Source organism: Pleurodeles waltl, chromosome 5 (genome assembly GCF_031143425.1).
Source record: "Pleurodeles waltl isolate 20211129_DDA chromosome 5, aPleWal1.hap1.20221129, whole genome shotgun sequence".
Taxonomy (NCBI): domain Eukaryota; kingdom Metazoa; phylum Chordata; class Amphibia; order Caudata; family Salamandridae; genus Pleurodeles; species Pleurodeles waltl.
In genome coordinates, this window is record NC_090444.1 from 964373723 (window position 1) to 964391045 (window position 17323).

The window sequence follows — 17323 nt, forward strand, 5'->3', positions numbered from 1 at the left end:
CTCTAATATGTCAACATGTGTTGTGTGTTAAAAAAGGAAATAGGTCTGCAATTTTTGCTAGATGATAAACACAAATTTGCACAAAACTCGCATGCCTGGTTTCTCATGCATACTTACACTACCCTGGCACCATCGCAATATTTGATCTCAACATTTTCAGTACACGTCAAACGCCACCTGCTCGCGATACGGCTAGGATCCTTTCCATCAAGAGTAGATCAACCACTGTGCAAGAATGGGGGAGAGACGTCATGCAGGCTATGCAATGCTGCCAGGGAGGACATGGTCCATTTGATCTGTATCTGCCCGGCCCTAAGAGATGCACGTCGCCAACTGCTGAAACCAGTTTTTAGTACAAACGGGATACGATCTTGTCAGCCAGCAGTGATGAAAAAGTTTGATTCAACTGATCCACAGATAAACTGTGGACTTGTTAAATTTCTGTCTGCACAGACCAAAAGTTTAAACCTGCGGCCTGTGACTGTTAGTACACCATAAAGATGTAGATTATGTCCTTGAAATACGCAGAACCCGGCATACTGAAAAGTTTGCACTTTTAATAATTGTTTAGTTACTCTTATTATTGTTTTAGCATAAATTCAAGAATTTTGAATCTTAATTGTGTTTAGTTTGATTAAATATCACTAAATTAAATAAATTAATACATTAAATAAAACTAAAATAAAACCACTTAAACATGCAATTTCGTCCCCCAGCGGAAGAAAGAACATGCACAGCGGCGAAGATGTGTTCAAGCGGATGAAGAGCAAACGAACGAGGAGGCCTTCCCACCAATCATGTCAACAGTACTCTGATAAACCTCATGACTGGACAACAAAGGATAGTCGCTCAGTGTTATGCAAGCGGAGCCGCTTTTGGGGGGGGGAGGGGTCTGGGTCTCGGTCACAAAGATGAATATCAGTGTGTCGTGTGAATTTTCAATGACCGCAAGAAAATTCAACCCTTACTTTAGTCTAGTTGGGAAGCAGGAGGAAGTGTACAGGAGTGAGAAATGTCAGTAACCATTAACTTCGCGCTGTAGCTTGTCTCTCCTTTAAGCAAATTAAAGTGCAGTTTTTTATTGATCCTGTTAAGGGTACTTAATACCCCGCACTCGGAAGGGTATGTTAAGCTTGCCGGCACTTGACCTTCTGGACGCTGTGAAGTTTGCCACTGTGGCCATTTAATGCACTAAACAATAGTAACCTCGGGGAAAGCTCAACGCCTGCACTTCCTAGGCAAAAAAAAACAATCTGGTCGATGATAAAAAAAACAGTTGCTTAATTCTTGTACATATACTTATATAAACACATATATAAACACACATATATATGTACATTCATCAACAATATCGAAAGTAGGCGCTGCATATGAACGGCGCAGTGATTGTGATTAGTGAACAGCAGTGCACAATAGTATATAAAATCAAAAGATGTTTACTTAAAAAATGAACTTTTCCCTGAACTTAGGCTCAAAATCGCCAGTGTGGTCCGGATAAACACTACTTAGCAAGTGTTTTCTTAGGCGTCGAATGGCGACTTATAAATGTTGACTTTAATGAAGCTTTACTGGTAATATTGGAACTTGTATGGGAATTTTGAGACTATTTTCAGGGAAATGTGCATCTTCTGGTTTTATATACTATTGGGAACTACTGTTCGCTATCCCTCACTAATCACGATCGCTGCACCGTTTCTCTGGAGCACCTACTTTCATTATTGTTGAGATATATTCATATTTTCACTTAAAAAAACACGCAAAGACGTTATAGTCCACCATACACAGCTTTCTAATCAATAATTTCACTGGAAATGTTGCAGTGATATTGCCAAAGATGTCATAGAAGATGATTGATGTAATATGTGGAGTGACTAGCATTGCATGAAGAGGGCACAGGTTATAGTTACCGTAGTACACAGGTTATAGTTCCCTGAGATAACTATAACAATAACTGCTGAATTTCTTTGTTTGTGTAAAATATGAACCTGAGTAGAACATCCCTGTAACCTTTGTTTTTTTCAGTGAATGTCTAAGGTTTTTTTTATTTTCTATTTCCTAACTAAAATGTCCCTGTAACTGTTATTTTTTTAGTGACTTTCAATGTTTTTTTCAAAATCTAAATTGTACTACGATTTGACCCATAAGTTCAATTCACTGCTCCAAAAAAACATAAACGTTTTTGGACAATTTCTTGCCCATGAGGGGGCCCTCACAGACCCCTTCATCAGTCACATGGGGTCAAGGTACCTCTACACTGACCCCTTCTATCACTATATTTCCCCTGCTGGAAACAGAGTCTCAATGAACAAAGTGGTGGACCCAACTTTGCTCTTGGCCAGCCACTCACGGCATTGCTGATGGCGCTTGGATTCTCGAATCTGCTCAGATCCGCGGAGGATCTGCGTCTCTAGATATACATAAATCTTTTTACTTTAATAACTCCAAAACTACTGAACAAAATTACAAAAAGCACTCTTTCTGAACCAAGATCTAGCATTCTGCCGATTTGGTGTAATTCTTTTCAGTGGTTTGGGTTGTAGTCGTGTCTAAAATCCCTGTGGGAAATTGCATGGGGAAAACTTGTTTTGGGACCCCCTGCTCTTTTTCTCCACCCCCGCTTGACGGATCACTCCGAAACTTTACAAACAGCAGCTGAAGTGACTGTTCAAACAATGCCAAAGTATTTTCCTATGGAAACTAGTTCCTTACTATAACTACTTCCTGTAGGCTATATATATATATATATATATATATATATATATATATATATATATATATTTATATATATATATATATATATATATATATATATATATATATATATATAACATTATATATATATTTATGTTAAACAACAGTTTTTGTTTTTAATTTTAAAATCATCCACCAGATTGTTTTTGCTGTTACCTAAAAGTCAGGCTTTGAGCTTCCCCCGACGGAACCATTGTTTATTGTAATGTGTATTTACCCAGGTTCCCAGGGATACTGGGTTACCCGTATTGTGTTTGAGAGTGTGGCCATTTAGGCAGTGAAAGGCAATTGGATGATGTTGATGTTGTTAGCAGGGAAGTGGTGATTGTTGGTGTGTGTCGGTGTGCGCTACTGAACAGAGCACAAGTGGCAGAGCAGAGAGGAAGGTGGAGTTTATACTTCTGCCACTTTCAGGCTCTCCGACACTTAGCCTCTGTGAGTAAAAGTTAGCCATTGTTTTACTGGTGCACACAATACTTTTGTGGCAGTTAGTACAAAAGGCCTGAGGCATCAAGAGATGATCAGCTGCATGGGCTGCAATATGGAGAAAAGGAGGGCGCTGGGGACTGGGGTGGAAGGAAGTGAAGAGCAGAACATGCTCAGCAGGGAGGGTGTTACTGTTTTTATTCCTAGATAAGAAGGTTTGTGGTGGTTGCTCCCTCGGACTAGTACACCTGTCCTTCAATTCTTTATGTATAAAGAAAATAGGAGCTAGTGGTACGTGTGTTTTTTCTTGTTGTTGTCTGCCATCAGCCATCCATTGCAATCATTTGTTTGCTTTGGCAATGTGTTTTAGCCATGTTGTACACAAGTGTTGCTGCTGTTCAGCGTGGCTAAAAGTTAGATGTGTGGAGTGGACTGGAGTGTGGTGGAGTCGGTTAGATTGGACTGGTGTAGATTGGAGTTGGGCAGATTGGAGTTTAGTCGATTGGATAGATTTGGGTAGACTTGTGTGGGGTAGACTGAGGAAGGGTGGAGTGGGGTAGATTGTGGTAGCATAGAGTGTGGAAGAGTGCAGCGCGGTAGATGAGTGGGAAAGAGTGGGACAGACTGGGTTAGAGTAGAATGGGGTAGACTGGAGATAGGTGGACTGTAGTGAAGTGCAGAGGGGTAGACTGGAGTGAGATAGAATAGTGTAGATTGGAGTGGGGTAGATTGGATTTAAGGTTGATAGATTGGGGTAGACTGGGGTAAGTTGGGGAAGAGTGGAGTGGAATGGGGTAGGGTGGAGTGGGGTAGATTGGGGTAAATTGAGGTGGATTGGAGAGGAGTGAAATGGGGCAGATTAGAGAGGAGTGGGGCCAACTGGGGCACATTCGAGTGGAGTGGGGTAGACTGGAGTGGGACAGATTGGATTGGGGTAGACAAAAGTGGAATGTAGTAGGATGTATTGTTGATTGGGGTAGACTGGGGTGGGTGGAGTGATGTGGGATGGATTGGAGTGGATATGATGGGGTGGAGTGGAGTAGACTGGAGTGGAGGGGGGTAGATTGGAAAGAGGAGGGCGGGAATAAAAAATGTTTTTTGTCTGTGGGCTCAGACAAGTTAAAATGCAAAATGCAGTCACTCAGAGTTTGTGTTGCCATTGCCCCATGCAGTTTGTTGCAATGAGTCAAAGAAACAGTGAATGGCACAACAACAGACCAATGAGCTAAGAGGGCTTGCTGAGAGCCCCTATGTGTAAGTATATTATTACATATATAATTTTCACTGAAAGCAAAAGGACTTGGCTAATACCAGACCTAAATAAGAGAAAGCCGAAACATCCATATTTGCCAACAATGTCTTGACTAATATGTGGCTATTAGATGCCACAGACACACTACACTAACAGAGCTGCTGGTTTATCTCGGTCTGAACCATATAAATGTGAAAAATATTACTAGATGCTTCCAGGACAATACACAATTAGAGGTTTAACAAAATGGATGACAATGTTAAGTATTGGAGATCACTGAACAAAGCTGCATCAAGCGGACCTTATTTCATTAAAAAAAAACAACAAAAAAAACACTACCTTCTTAATGTACACAGGTAGGGTACACAATGACAGGCCAAGGGAGACAGCTGACAAATTTAGCACCTCCTCTCCAAAAACATTCAAGCACATACTCCACAGTAGTGACTGAGTTAGGAACGATCACTATGCAAATAAACTTCAGATTACTGAAAGCTGCACATAACCCCATCTACCTAGGGTAAACTCCTATTTGATTATACAAAACACTTCTGCCGGTGCGAAACAGTAAGACATACTTGCTTACCCAACCTCTCAAATAAAGATCATGGAAGGTTCCAAACCTTGAGTGTTCAGTTTGCGCCCTGTGATTTAGTACTATATAGTTCTTATCACTGATAATATAATACACTTGTGAAGTGTAGAATCTGTGAGACTGTGCTATCACCATATCACACACTCCACCTGCTGTCATCTTCTACAGTCTTTGTCTCCAAACAGATTGGATTGTCTAGAGTTTTTACCCCACTTTATTGAACCATAAAAAAGATAAGGCACAGGCCTGTCCCAGCACATTCAAAATCTGACCAGCATTGCAGGGACTGAGAGAGCATGGAAGTACATGGTGGTGGCAGCCAAATTAGGAAAATAAATAATATGGCACTGCAACTTCCACAACAGGTGATGCAATTTTTGGCCAAGAGTATAATATTTCCATTGACGAAGAATGATAACCAGAAGGAAATGTCCTCCTTAAAATCCATTGCCAGATATTGGTCACCTTGGCAAATGATCTACGCTACAGGCGAGTTCACTGGAATTATTAAGTAATGGAGGCCTAAATTATGCTGCAGGGTTGGCTTAATTATGCGACAAAAAAGACAAATTATGTGGCATCATTGGGCGCATTTTGGTGGCATTAATATGCTGCTGCGTTGTAATTTTAAAACATAATAAAACTGAGCAAAAGGTTCACCTCATTGGTAGCAGTTTAACCAATGATAACAATCAGCAAATTACCTGTTAACCTTTAGAAAGGGTCTGTAGCTGAGCAGCAATTGGCATGGCACTTTGTAAAGTAATTTTTGATCTGAACTGGAAACAAAAAGTTACTTTTTGTTGAAATCTTGAAATTATGCAGCAGATACTACACTATGTGGCAACTATGTGCCACAGACTCGAATAATTCCAGCGGCCCTCATTACTGGGACATAAAAATGGCATGATGCACCCACGTGCAGGACTATATCCAGGACTTTATCCAGGACTATAGATGTTGTCTGCATAACATTGTTACACAGAACTTCAGCCTCATCAGAGTAAGAGGATTTTTCTTCCAGTTTTGATAATGTTAGATAGAACATTACGGTAGTTACTTGGGATATTTTTGATGGTCTACATGAGTAAACACCCATTAAACAGACTCAGACGTTATGTGCATCAAATATCTATATGGAGATCAACTAATACAGGAAAGGATATTCGCCACTGCTTGGAAGCACTAGCTGCCGATCCCTTAAATTCTCCTTCAAGGATGTTGCTTGGCTCATGCTATATCATTTGTAGGACGACTGTCCGGAGGTTTTACTGCTAAGGTGCATGTGAATTTGACAGTAAACGTTGGGTATGGATGAAGAGGGTAAACAATGCCCATGTTATATAATACCTCGGTAGAAATATATACCAAAGCTGTAAACAAATCATTAGCTTCATGGATGTCAATGAATCTTCGGAGACCCTCCTAGCTAGAGATAAATTAGGTATTTCAGACAGCTTCCGGAGGGGGCAAGCAGGCCAGAAAAGGAGGCAAACAAGAGAGTATTAGGAAGAAAGGAGGAAGCATGAAGGGGGCTAATACGCTGGGTTCATTAAAGGAAGCAGCTGGCTGAGGGAGCCTCATCCTTCCAGCAGTGCATTTCCATGAGGAGTTAGTGGCTGTGAGGGCAGTGCCTGCACAGGGGACTTCTTGCTCTGAATTTAGAAGGACAGGTTTTTTCCACTTCCATACCAATGAGTTGTGTGACTAATCCTCTTTGAGATGATCCTTACAACACGACGATGCCACTGAACGGAAACTTAAAAATGGTTGACCTCAATATTCTTCAATGGTGCATTTCTTTTAACATGGAAGGTTCATCATGCAATGTTACCAGCTTCAACACTCGTTCATTTATGACATGCTAACTTTATTTGTCAATAGATAAGTCTATCATGACCATGGGAATACGAAATGTGCAAGCCCTCTGTCAGTAAAGAGAACAATTAGGGTTGCGAAAGGTGACAAAAATAACAGAAAATCAATCAAAACCAGGAGCAATATAAGGAAGATACCACCAGAGGGAGTGGCACACAGTCTTGGCCAATGCATTATATCGAACAACAGCCCTTTCACAGAAAATGACAGAAGCAGCAGCCCTCATGTGGAAGGCCACGGGATGCTTGTTTTTTTAACCTTGCTTACCAGACGCCAATGGTTACATCCTCCTCTGGCTGCAGGTAAAAATTGCATGTATGGTTTAAACCTTGGTCCTGTGGTTTCTTAAGGTCAATGAAATATGGCACCCTCACTGCAAGGAACAGAATGCACAAGGGTTAGTCTACTTATCTACAGGAAATCATGATAACTGCTGTATAATGACATTTGCACGAACGTTGAAAATAAGCAAATCCAAGGATTGACTGGTACATCTTTGAAAATGTGCTACATGCAAAGACTTGCATATGTTCGAACAATGAGAAAAGTATAAACCAGCTATGCCTCTCGTTTATAAGGGTAGTCAGGTGTAGGTAGACGTGATGCTGTCAGTTCCCCAATATTGCTAGCAGTAAATCATGGCATTAACAGAACATGTAAATGCTACATGTTTCTATCTTATCATCTTCACTCATTAATTTAGGTGCCGGTTAATGAAGGTGGGATGCTACAAGAAACCCCAATTTTACACCAGTTGTCAGGTGAGTGGATGCCATTTTACACTTTTTTTTCTAGAAAGGCAGAACTGGACAACGTCGGGAATGATGACACCAATCTGCTGCTATAAAAGCTTCAGGGTTGAGACATAAACAATATATCACAGTCACAACTTGCTTTTCTCCGGGCGTAGAGACATTTGCAACATAGACTAAACTAAGGGTGAGAACAGAGCTGGCACAGGAATTAACAACAGTAGTGAAACAAACACACAAGTTTAAGCAATCGAAATTTTTACAAGAAGACTTAAAAATAAACTTCTTGAAGCTCCACCAGATCCAATTATTTCAAGGTTGTTCTGGCAATGAAACCAATTGCACAGGGCTTACCATTTTTTCACCTTGGACAAAACCATACATATCTCCTCTCCTGTGAATCACACATCTGTACAAGCCGTGCTCCCTTCTGATGAAAACCAGACTGTGTAAACAAAACTTGTTATTTTGCCGAGGGGAACAATATTTTTTAACAGTTTTATTTATTAGGTTTTTGTCAGTACAGCATGAGGGTGACCACCTGGCATTGAGGCAAATTCTGGACAGGACTGTAAAAATTTCAGGACAACGGGTGAAAATTCAGGACAAAAATTCAGGACGAAGGGTGAAAATTCAGGACAAAAATTCAAGAACAAACGTCAGTTTTACACACACACACCTAACAGAGGGCATACCTCATTACGTTATCAGTGCATTTATTTACTCTTTTTTAACATAGCACTATTTATTCACTGTGGTCTTTTGTGATTGCCTCCTGGTATGCTACATTCAAGTGTCACATTACAGGTTTCTTGTTCAGTAGAACATTGATGCCCTTCAGCACTGTGTCAACCAAATCTACTCAATCTTTCTTAAAGAGAAAGTAACAACAACATTTTGATTATGTTTCTGAACAGTTTAAAAACCCTGGCAAACAGTTTGGGAAACATTAAGGTAATTAACCTCATGCTAGTTTAAACAAATTGAACACAAACATCTGACTCACCCCAACCGCCCATGTACTTTCAACCCCCCCAAAAAAATTGAGGAGGCAGGGCAGATGGTGTGGGTGACAGTCTCACACCTAATTTCAGGATGTGAGGTACCCACAACTTGTCTGTAGTCTAACAGCACTGGAGTGTATATCTGGGACTTTACATTTATCTCAGAACTGGGAACCTGGACTACCAAACAAAGAGGATAAAAGAGGAGGATGAAATTAAGATCAAATGGGAGGTTGTTGCTAAGAACAGGATAAATAAGGAAGAGAAGAACAAGGCGGGACAGTTCCTAAAAATCAGACAAGATGGGCCCACCAAGACTTTCTGAAGGTATTTGGCACTTGGGGAGTTGTCTCTGCAGGAAGGAGAGAAAAAGAGGCACTGTCAAGTGTTTGAACAAGCAACACCCACCCACCTTGGCAAACTCTTCTGGTGCAATGGTCCGCTGTTCGTGCTTGTGAAGGGTGAGCAGAGGCCAGACCCCTTGCAAGGTTATGCAAGGCAATTGCCCGCTTTGGCCATGTCTTAAAATGGTTTTGAAATTGAGCAAAAGCCAAACTAGTGATCTAGGTTATCTCTAAGTGTTAAATACACATAGAATCTTCAAAATATTTGGGATGTAAATTGCACAAACAAGATGTGAACATTTTAAAATTAAATTAGTGTTTCTTTAACATATGTTACTGTTTTCCCTTTTACATACAATTACACCTCAGATTGAACTGGGAACTAGTTACCTTTTGATACCTAGTGATTAATATCTACCATTCTCCCACTGATTTGCAGGATGGAAATCTCGGCAGAGCCTCACGGTCCCTCCGAGCCCAGTTTGCTTTTTGGTCTTCTCTTCTGTTTTCTGTAGTAGGCCACGTGGCACTATTTAAGATGTTGTGCTACCCCGATGATAGTATTATTTTGCAAACCATTCTCTGCTTGTCCTTTTTTTCTTCAGACATGCCACACATATGATTTGATTGCTGGGGTGCTGTCGGGTAGCTCTTTCCACTCTAAAGCTACCCGTGACTGCGGGTGGATTAGGCCTTCTGGACTTAAAACGCTATTATTCAGCTGCACAGGTCCAATGGGTGGCTCGCTGGCTTTCTTCCCACCCCACCACCTGCATGAGATGGGGGTTTATCTGTAAAGACTTAAGGAGGGCTTTACTGCACTGCTCATTGTTTCCTACTGAACATTCTATGGATCGCCATCTGGGGTTATCATGCATGGCTTTCTCTTGCCTTGCTAGAACCTGTAAACTCACTAACATAAAGAAACCCTGTGCTCCTGTACTACCTTTGCTAAGCCTTCCCACTCGCACAGGATTGCTGTGCTCAGCGCAACTGCATCAGTGGCATGCTGCAGGTGTCTTAAAATTAGGGGATTTAGTTCTGGATGGCGAGCTACTAAATTTCCAAACCTTGTGGCAGACTACCATCTTCACCCTGGTCAACACCTTGCTTACAACCACCTTTAACAATCATTAAGTGCCCTATTTCATGTCTGCCACCTAGCACTAACCCTACATAAGGTGGGTTAGAAGCTCTACACCATATGGACTGGTGGCAAACTGTTAGATTGGGTGTACAGACCTTCCCTGCAACATTGAGACCGCTCCGGGTCTTCTCGTCATACTACCTGGGTGACTGATGTGGCCAAACCTCTGCAAGATACAGACTGGACGAAAATACTGAAATTCCCCCACAAAGTATCCCACGGCTGTCACTTTAAGTACATTCATAGAGCTTACTTGGTAATGCATTCTGCCCGTTGCTTGACATTGGCTTTGTGGTTTGTAACTCACATTTTGTTGCTTACAATTTGCTGGCTTTATTTGTTCTAAGCTATGCAGCTTGAGTTCGTCCCTTCCCTTGCCAAACCCTATTTACAGTATCCTTCCAAGTGCTACCTTTCTGTAAACCGGCCTGTAAATCTTGTTCTTATTTCATCACATTTGCTGTGCATTCAAAGAACAAGGTAAATGTCAGACTCTATCTTCGGTGGGAACTTAGTGGTTACTTTTTTTTCTCTGACTTCAAAGTGAGAGGATTTATGCAACAATCTTGCTGGATGCTGGGGTTAGGAAAGAGTTTTTTTTCTATCACATGACAACATTTAAATAAACTTCAGAATATATCTGAATCGGGAATACAAATGAAGCCCATTTTTGTTAATTCTGAACTGTGCTGGAAACAAATATCTTTATATGATTGAAACAAATCATTGTATTAGGTAATGCAATTTCCACATATCATCGTATGTGCACTGTATAGTTTTATTTGAAAAACTGTATATCTGTGCAATGTGAGTCATTTCAATCAAAAACGTGTTGTCTGTAATGGCAGTGTGTTACCACACCATGCATATTCCATTCTGCTCTGCACCACTCCACACCGCTGCACCCTACTCTGCATCACTCCAATTTACACCACTCCATACCACTGCATTGTGGGACACTGCACTCTACTCTGAACCACTCCACCCTATGCCACTGCACCATATGCTACTTCCCACTACACCTCTCTACTCTACACAACTCTACTCTGTGCCAATGCACTTTACGCCTCTGTACACCACTGCTCTCTGCGCCTCTACACACTATACAACTCTAGTCTAGGCAACACCAATCTAGTCTGCACAACTCCACTCCACTCTATGCTAACACACGCTATGCTAGTGCACTTTACTCTGTAACACTCAACTCTATGCCCCTGCACTCTACATCAATACACTGTCCGTCACTCTAATCTACTCGATACCACGGCACTCTACACCACTTTACTCTATGCCATCACACACTATGCCACTCTATGCAACTCCACTTTACCCTACACCTCTTCACTCTACACCACTTCACTCTACTGTGAAACAATCTACTTTATGCACTGCACTCTGCCACTGCATTCTATGCCACTGCACTCTACTCTGAAACAATCTATTCTACGCCACTGCACTCCACGCAACTCTGCCCCGCTGCACTCTACTTCAATGCACTCTACACCAATGCACTTTAAACAACTGCACTATACGCCACTGCACTCTGACACTCTACTCTGAAACACTGCACTGGCCGCCACTATACTCTACACCACTCTACTCTGTATTACTGCATTCTGCACCAATACACTCTATTCCACTGCACTCTACTCCGCATAACTCCACTCTACGTCACTGCACTTTACAGCACTATACTCTACTCTGCACTGCACCACTCTACACTACTCCACTCTGTAGCACTCTATGCCACTGCACTCCATGTCACACAAGTCTACTCTGCACTCTATGCCACTACACCACTGCACTCTCTGCCACTCTAGTGTATGCCACTCTACTCCACTGCACTCTATGCCACTCTAGTGTATGCCACTATACTCCACTGCACTCTATGCCACTCTACTCTGTCCCACGCCACTCCATGTCACTGCATTCTACGCCAATGAACTTTAAACAACTGCACTGTACCCCACTGTACTCTACTCTGCACCACTGTGCTCTACGCCACTGCTCCTATGCCACTCTACTCCACTCTACACCACTATGCTGCTAACGTTTAGCCATGCTGGACAGCAGCCACTCTGGTGTATAACATGGCTAAAACACATTGGCAAAGACAATAAACTCTTGCATAGACAAGACCTATTGGCTTTGCCAATGTTTGTTAGTACTATGAGGCACCAAGGTCCTTGAAAGAACTGTGAATGTGTAAGTCCTTATTTTAAACATGCATTACACACATAGGCTGCTACAAAATAAGCGAATACATTTTGGGTAAATAAAACAAGTCCTTCTAAAATACTGCTGCTCGAAAAGCCAGGTTTTGAGGAGTCTCCGGAATGCGGAGTGGTCCTGGGTGGTCCTGAGGGTGGTGGGGAGGGTGTTCCAGGTCTTGGCTGCCAAGAAGGAGAAGGAGCTCCCACCCGCCGTGGAGCGGCGGATGCGAGGGATGGCAGCGAGCGCGAGGCCAGAGGAACGGAGGTGACGGGTGGGGGCGTAGAAGCTGAGGCGACGGTTGAGGTATTCCGGTCCCTTGTTGTGGAGGGCTTTGTGTGCGTGGGTGAGAAGTCAGAAGGTGATCCTTTTGCTGACTGGGAGCCAGTGCAGGTGTCTCAGGTGTGCGGAGATGTGGCTGTTGCGGGGTACGTCGAGGATGAGGCGGGCTGAGGCGTTTTGAATACGTTGCAGGCGTTTTTGGAGTTTAGCGGTGGTCCCAGCATAGAGGGTGTTGCCGTAGTCCAGGCGGCTCGTGACGAGGGCGTGGGTCACGGTTTTTCTAGTGTCGGCGGGGATCCAGCGGAAGATCTTGCGGAGCATGCGGAGGGTGAGGAAGCAGGCAGAGGACACGGCGTTGACTTGCTTGGTCATGGTGAGAAGAGGGTCCAAGATGAAGCCGAGGTTGCGGGCGTGGTCTGAGGGGGTCGGTGCGGTGCCAAGGGCCGTGGGCCACCAGGAGCCGTCCCAAGCGGACGGGGTGTTGCCGAGGATGAGGACCTCCGTTTTGTTAGAGTTCAGCTTTAGGCGGCTGAGCCTCATCCAATCTGCGACGTCCTTCATGCCCTCTTGTAGGTTGGTCTTGGCGCTGGCGGGGTCCTTAGTGAGGGAGAGTATAAGTTGGGTGTCGTCGGCGTAGGAGGTGATGATGATGTCGTGCTTCCTTACGATGTCGGCGAGGGGGCTCATGTAGACATTGAAGAGTGTCGGGCTGAGCGATGAGCCTTGAGGTACGCCGCAGATGATCTCGGTGGGGTCTGAGCGAAACGGTGGGAGGTAAACTCTTTGAGAGCGGTTTGAGAGGAAGGAGGCAATCCAGGCCAGGGCCTGTGCTTGGATCCCGGTGGAGCGGAGGCGGGTTATTAGGGTGCGGTGACAGACGGTGTCGAAGGCAGCCGAGAGGTCGAGGAGGATGAGGGCGACTGTTTCACCGTTATCCATCAGGGTTCTGATGTCGCCTGTGACTGAGATGAGGGCGGTTTCAGTGCTGTGGTTGGTTCGGACTCCGGTTTGTGAGGGGTCGAGCAGGTTGTTGTCTTCCAGGAAGGTGGTAAGCTGTTTGTTGACGGTCTTCTCTATTACCTTGGAAGGGAAGGGGAGGAGCGAGATGGGGCGGAAGTTTTTCAGGTCGCTAGGGTCAGCCGTAGGTTTCTTTAGTAGGGCGTTGACTTCGGCGTGTTTCCAGCTTTCGGGGAAGGTAGCAGAAGAAAATGAAGAGTTGATGACGGCCTGGAGGTGCGGGGCGATGATTTCGTCGGCTTTATTGAAGATGAAGTGAGGGCAGGGGTCCGATGGGGCGCCGGAGTGGATAGAGTTCATGGTGGTTTTGATTTCTTCAGTGTTGACGTGGGTCCAGGCGTTGAGGGTGATGGCCGGGGGTGTGGGTTCGGTGATGCTTGGTAGGGTCTGGTGTCCGAAGCTGTCGTGGAGGTCGCTGATCTTGCGATGGAAGAAGGTGGCGAGGGAGTTGCACAAGTCTTGTGAGGGTGTGACGGCGTTGGCGTTGGGGTTGGAGAACTCTTTGACGATGCTGAAAAGTTCTCTGCTGTTGTGGCTGTTTTTGTCCAGTCTGTCGGTGAAAAAGTTCCTTTTGGCTGCGCGGATCAGGTGGTGGTGTTCGCGGGTTGCGTTTTTGAGGGCGGTCATGTTGTCGGCGGTGTGGTCCTTGCGCCAGGCCTTCTCGAGGGCGTGACATGTTTTCTTTGATTCTTTGAGGGTGTCAGAGAACCAGATTTTTTGGTGATGTCCTGTTGATGCGTGCGTCTGAGGGGAGCAAGGTTGTCTGCGCAGTTGGAGATCCAGTTCGAGAGGCTGAGGGCTGCGTCGTTGGGGTCGGTGGTGAGGGTAGGTTGGTTGACGCCGAGTGCGGAGAAGAGTTGCTCTTCGGGGATTTTGTTCCACTGTCGACGAGGGATGGGTTAAGTGCGGAGGTGGCGGGTCTCGCGTCGGAATGTGAAATGGACACAGCTGTGGTCGGTCCAGTGTAGAGCAGAGGTGTGGCTGAAGGAGACGTATTTGCTGGCGGAGAAGATAGGGTCAAGCGTGTGTCCGGCGATGTGGGTGGCGGTGTTCACCAGTTGCTTGAGGCCGAGGTTGGCGAGCAGGGCGGTGGTGTTGGGGTCGCTGTTTTGTTCCAGATGGAAGTTGAGGTCGCCTAGGAGGATGTAGTCCGGCGAGGCGAGGGCGTGCGGGGAGATGAAGTCGGCAATGGAGTCGCTGAAAGGGGCGCGCGGTCCGGTAGACGAGGGATCCTCTGAGGGTGGTCCTGGGGTCGGTGCGAATCTGAAAATGCAGATTTTCAGCGGCGAGAGGGGTGTCTTCGGTGGAGGTGGTGACGCTGATGGAGTCTTTGAAGACGATGGCGATACCTCCTCCTACTTGGTTGGTGCGGTCTTTCCTGGAAATCTTGTAGCCTTCGGGGATGGCAGTGGCGATGTCTGGGGCCGAGGAGGCGTTCAACCAGGTCTCCGTGATGAAGGCGACGTCCGGTGCTGTGGAGTCCAGGAGGTCCCAGAGTTCAACGGCGTGCTTGTGGACAGATCGAGCGTTGACCAGGATGCACTTGAGGTGGTTGATGGCGCGTGGGCTGGTGGTCGAGGTAGTTGCGAGGTGGAAGATGCGTTTGCAGGAGTTGCAGGCGAATGGACCATGGGTGCGTTTGGGGTGAGCTTGGAAGCAGGTGTTGGAGCGCCCTGGGTTGAGGGCGTGGAGGGTGGTGGGGTCGTAGCGGAGCAGCGGGGTTTGGGAGAGCTGGGGACCAGGGGTCGTGGCGCTGGGCGCGGGCCAGGCGCACACGGGCTTGCCTCTGGCGCGCCTCTGGCGCGCCCGCTGCGCGGACGTGCAGCGGCCGCCATAAGAGGGAGGAGGGGGGGAGGGGTCAGCTGGGGGCGAATGGGAGCTGGGGGCGTGCAGGAGGTCGCGGCGGGAAAGCGGGAGGGAGGGGGGGGGACAGGTAGAGTGAGAAGAGCTGGGGGAGGGGGGTTTAAGGGTGGAGGGGGGTGAGTGTTAGGAAGTTTAGGAGATTAGGGAGAGAGATAGGAGTAGGGTTGGGAAGATAGGGGAGGGGGGGTTGTAGAGGTGGGTGAGGGTGAGAGGTAGAGTCAGAGGATAGGAAGATAGGTAACAGAGGGGGTGGCGGGAGGGGGGAGAGGTAGAGAATTAGGTGGAGAGCTAGAGAAATAGGTAGATAGGTGGTGAGTGAGGGAGATAGATAGTGAGATAGGTAGATTGGTATATAGGAGGAGTGAGGGAGGCAGATAGAGAACGGGGTAGATAGGGGTGACAGAGAGGGGGAGGCGAGTGAGGGAGAGAGATGAGACAGGAGCAGGAGGGCAGGCGCGGGAAGAACAGAAGACGGAGGACGAAGAAAACAGAAGAACAGAAGACAGAAGAACAGAAGACCGAAGAACAGAAGAACAGGAGACAGAAGAGCAGAAGAACAGAAGAACAGAAGACAGACGAGCAAAAGAACAGAAGACAGACGAGCAGAAGAACAGAAGACAGAAGATGAAGAACAGAAGACAGAAGACAGAGGACGAAGAAGCAGAAGACAGAAGATCACAGAAGAAGATACAGAAGACGAAGAACAGAAGGCAGAAGACCACAGAAGAAGATGAAGAAGAAGAGAGGCGACAGGAGAGGCTGAGAAGCACACAGATGAAGAGAGAAGACGGGGAAAAGAAGAGTACAGAAGAGGAGCGAGGAGGAAGAACAGAGAGGAAGTAAAGAAGCAGGAGCAGGAGAGAGGGTGAGTAGCGCGGGGCAGGGCGAGGGGCTCAGAGGTGGGGGGTACTTACTGTGAGGTAGCTGGGCGGTCTCAGGAACCTGGAGGAGCTGGAGGAGCTGCAGCGGCAGGGGGAGCGACCTACCCTTGGGTCAAGGGTCACTTACAGTACTTCTCTAAAAGAGAATATCTTTGTCATCAGAAAGCTTCAAGTGACTAATTTGATTAAAGCCAATACAGGTTTCCAAGTCCTTTTACATTTGCAGATTTACCAGTTGGGCACATTTGCATTTCTTTAGGGAAGGAGAAACCCTGGCAAGAAGGCCTTTTCCTCTCTGTCTGCCCCTCCCTTCCTCCGAGCACAGGAGAATCCCTGCCTTTCCACCCAGCTGGGTAAACCTATCTGTCCTTATTACATTTTGTCCTTTAGGTGAAAGGCTAAAATTATGGACAAATGCCGTCCCTTAAGCCTTTCATCACGGACAACAACGACAGGGCGAAATTACGGGCAGTCCGTGAAAATTATGGACGAGTGGTCACCCTATTCAGCATCACAATACATAGAATTATAATAAAGAGGTCAATTGATATGTTGCAACAGGAGTACACTGCTAACTATAACAGAATGGAATGTGCCCTGTTTATACTTTTAAGAATCATAGGCGGTGGACATTCTCACTAATCATGACCGCCCTATTACCTAGGGAACAAATAAGGCTCATTTTTCACGTGTATGCCAACTGGGGACCCATTCCCTCTCGATTTTGTTGAGATGATTGTGAAGTATTGCTGTCAACTTTTCCATGGCATTAGTCAATAAGGATCTCACTACAAATACGGTGACTAAATTGTCAATTCAGAGCTAAAACCCTGGTGACGCCCAACAGCTTCATTAGAATTATAACATTGAGAAAGTCATGAGCTCTTTGTTTCTCTCACAATCTACCTCATTGCTACATT

At 45.5% G+C, this 17323-nt stretch overlaps 1 protein-coding gene across 5 annotated transcripts in view; it reads right to left on the reverse strand.

Annotated features, from left to right (window-relative positions):
- ABHD12 (abhydrolase domain containing 12, lysophospholipase) overlaps positions 1 to 17323 on the reverse strand; it is a 497414-nt gene that overhangs the window by 186161 nt on the left and 293930 nt on the right. For all 5 annotated transcript variants that reach the window (XM_069235085.1, XM_069235086.1, XM_069235087.1 and 2 more), the window contains one exon: positions 7170 to 7275. In XM_069235085.1, the coding sequence (XP_069091186.1) occupies positions 7170 to 7275 (106 nt within the window). The remainder of the gene's footprint in view (positions 1 to 7169; positions 7276 to 17323) is intronic.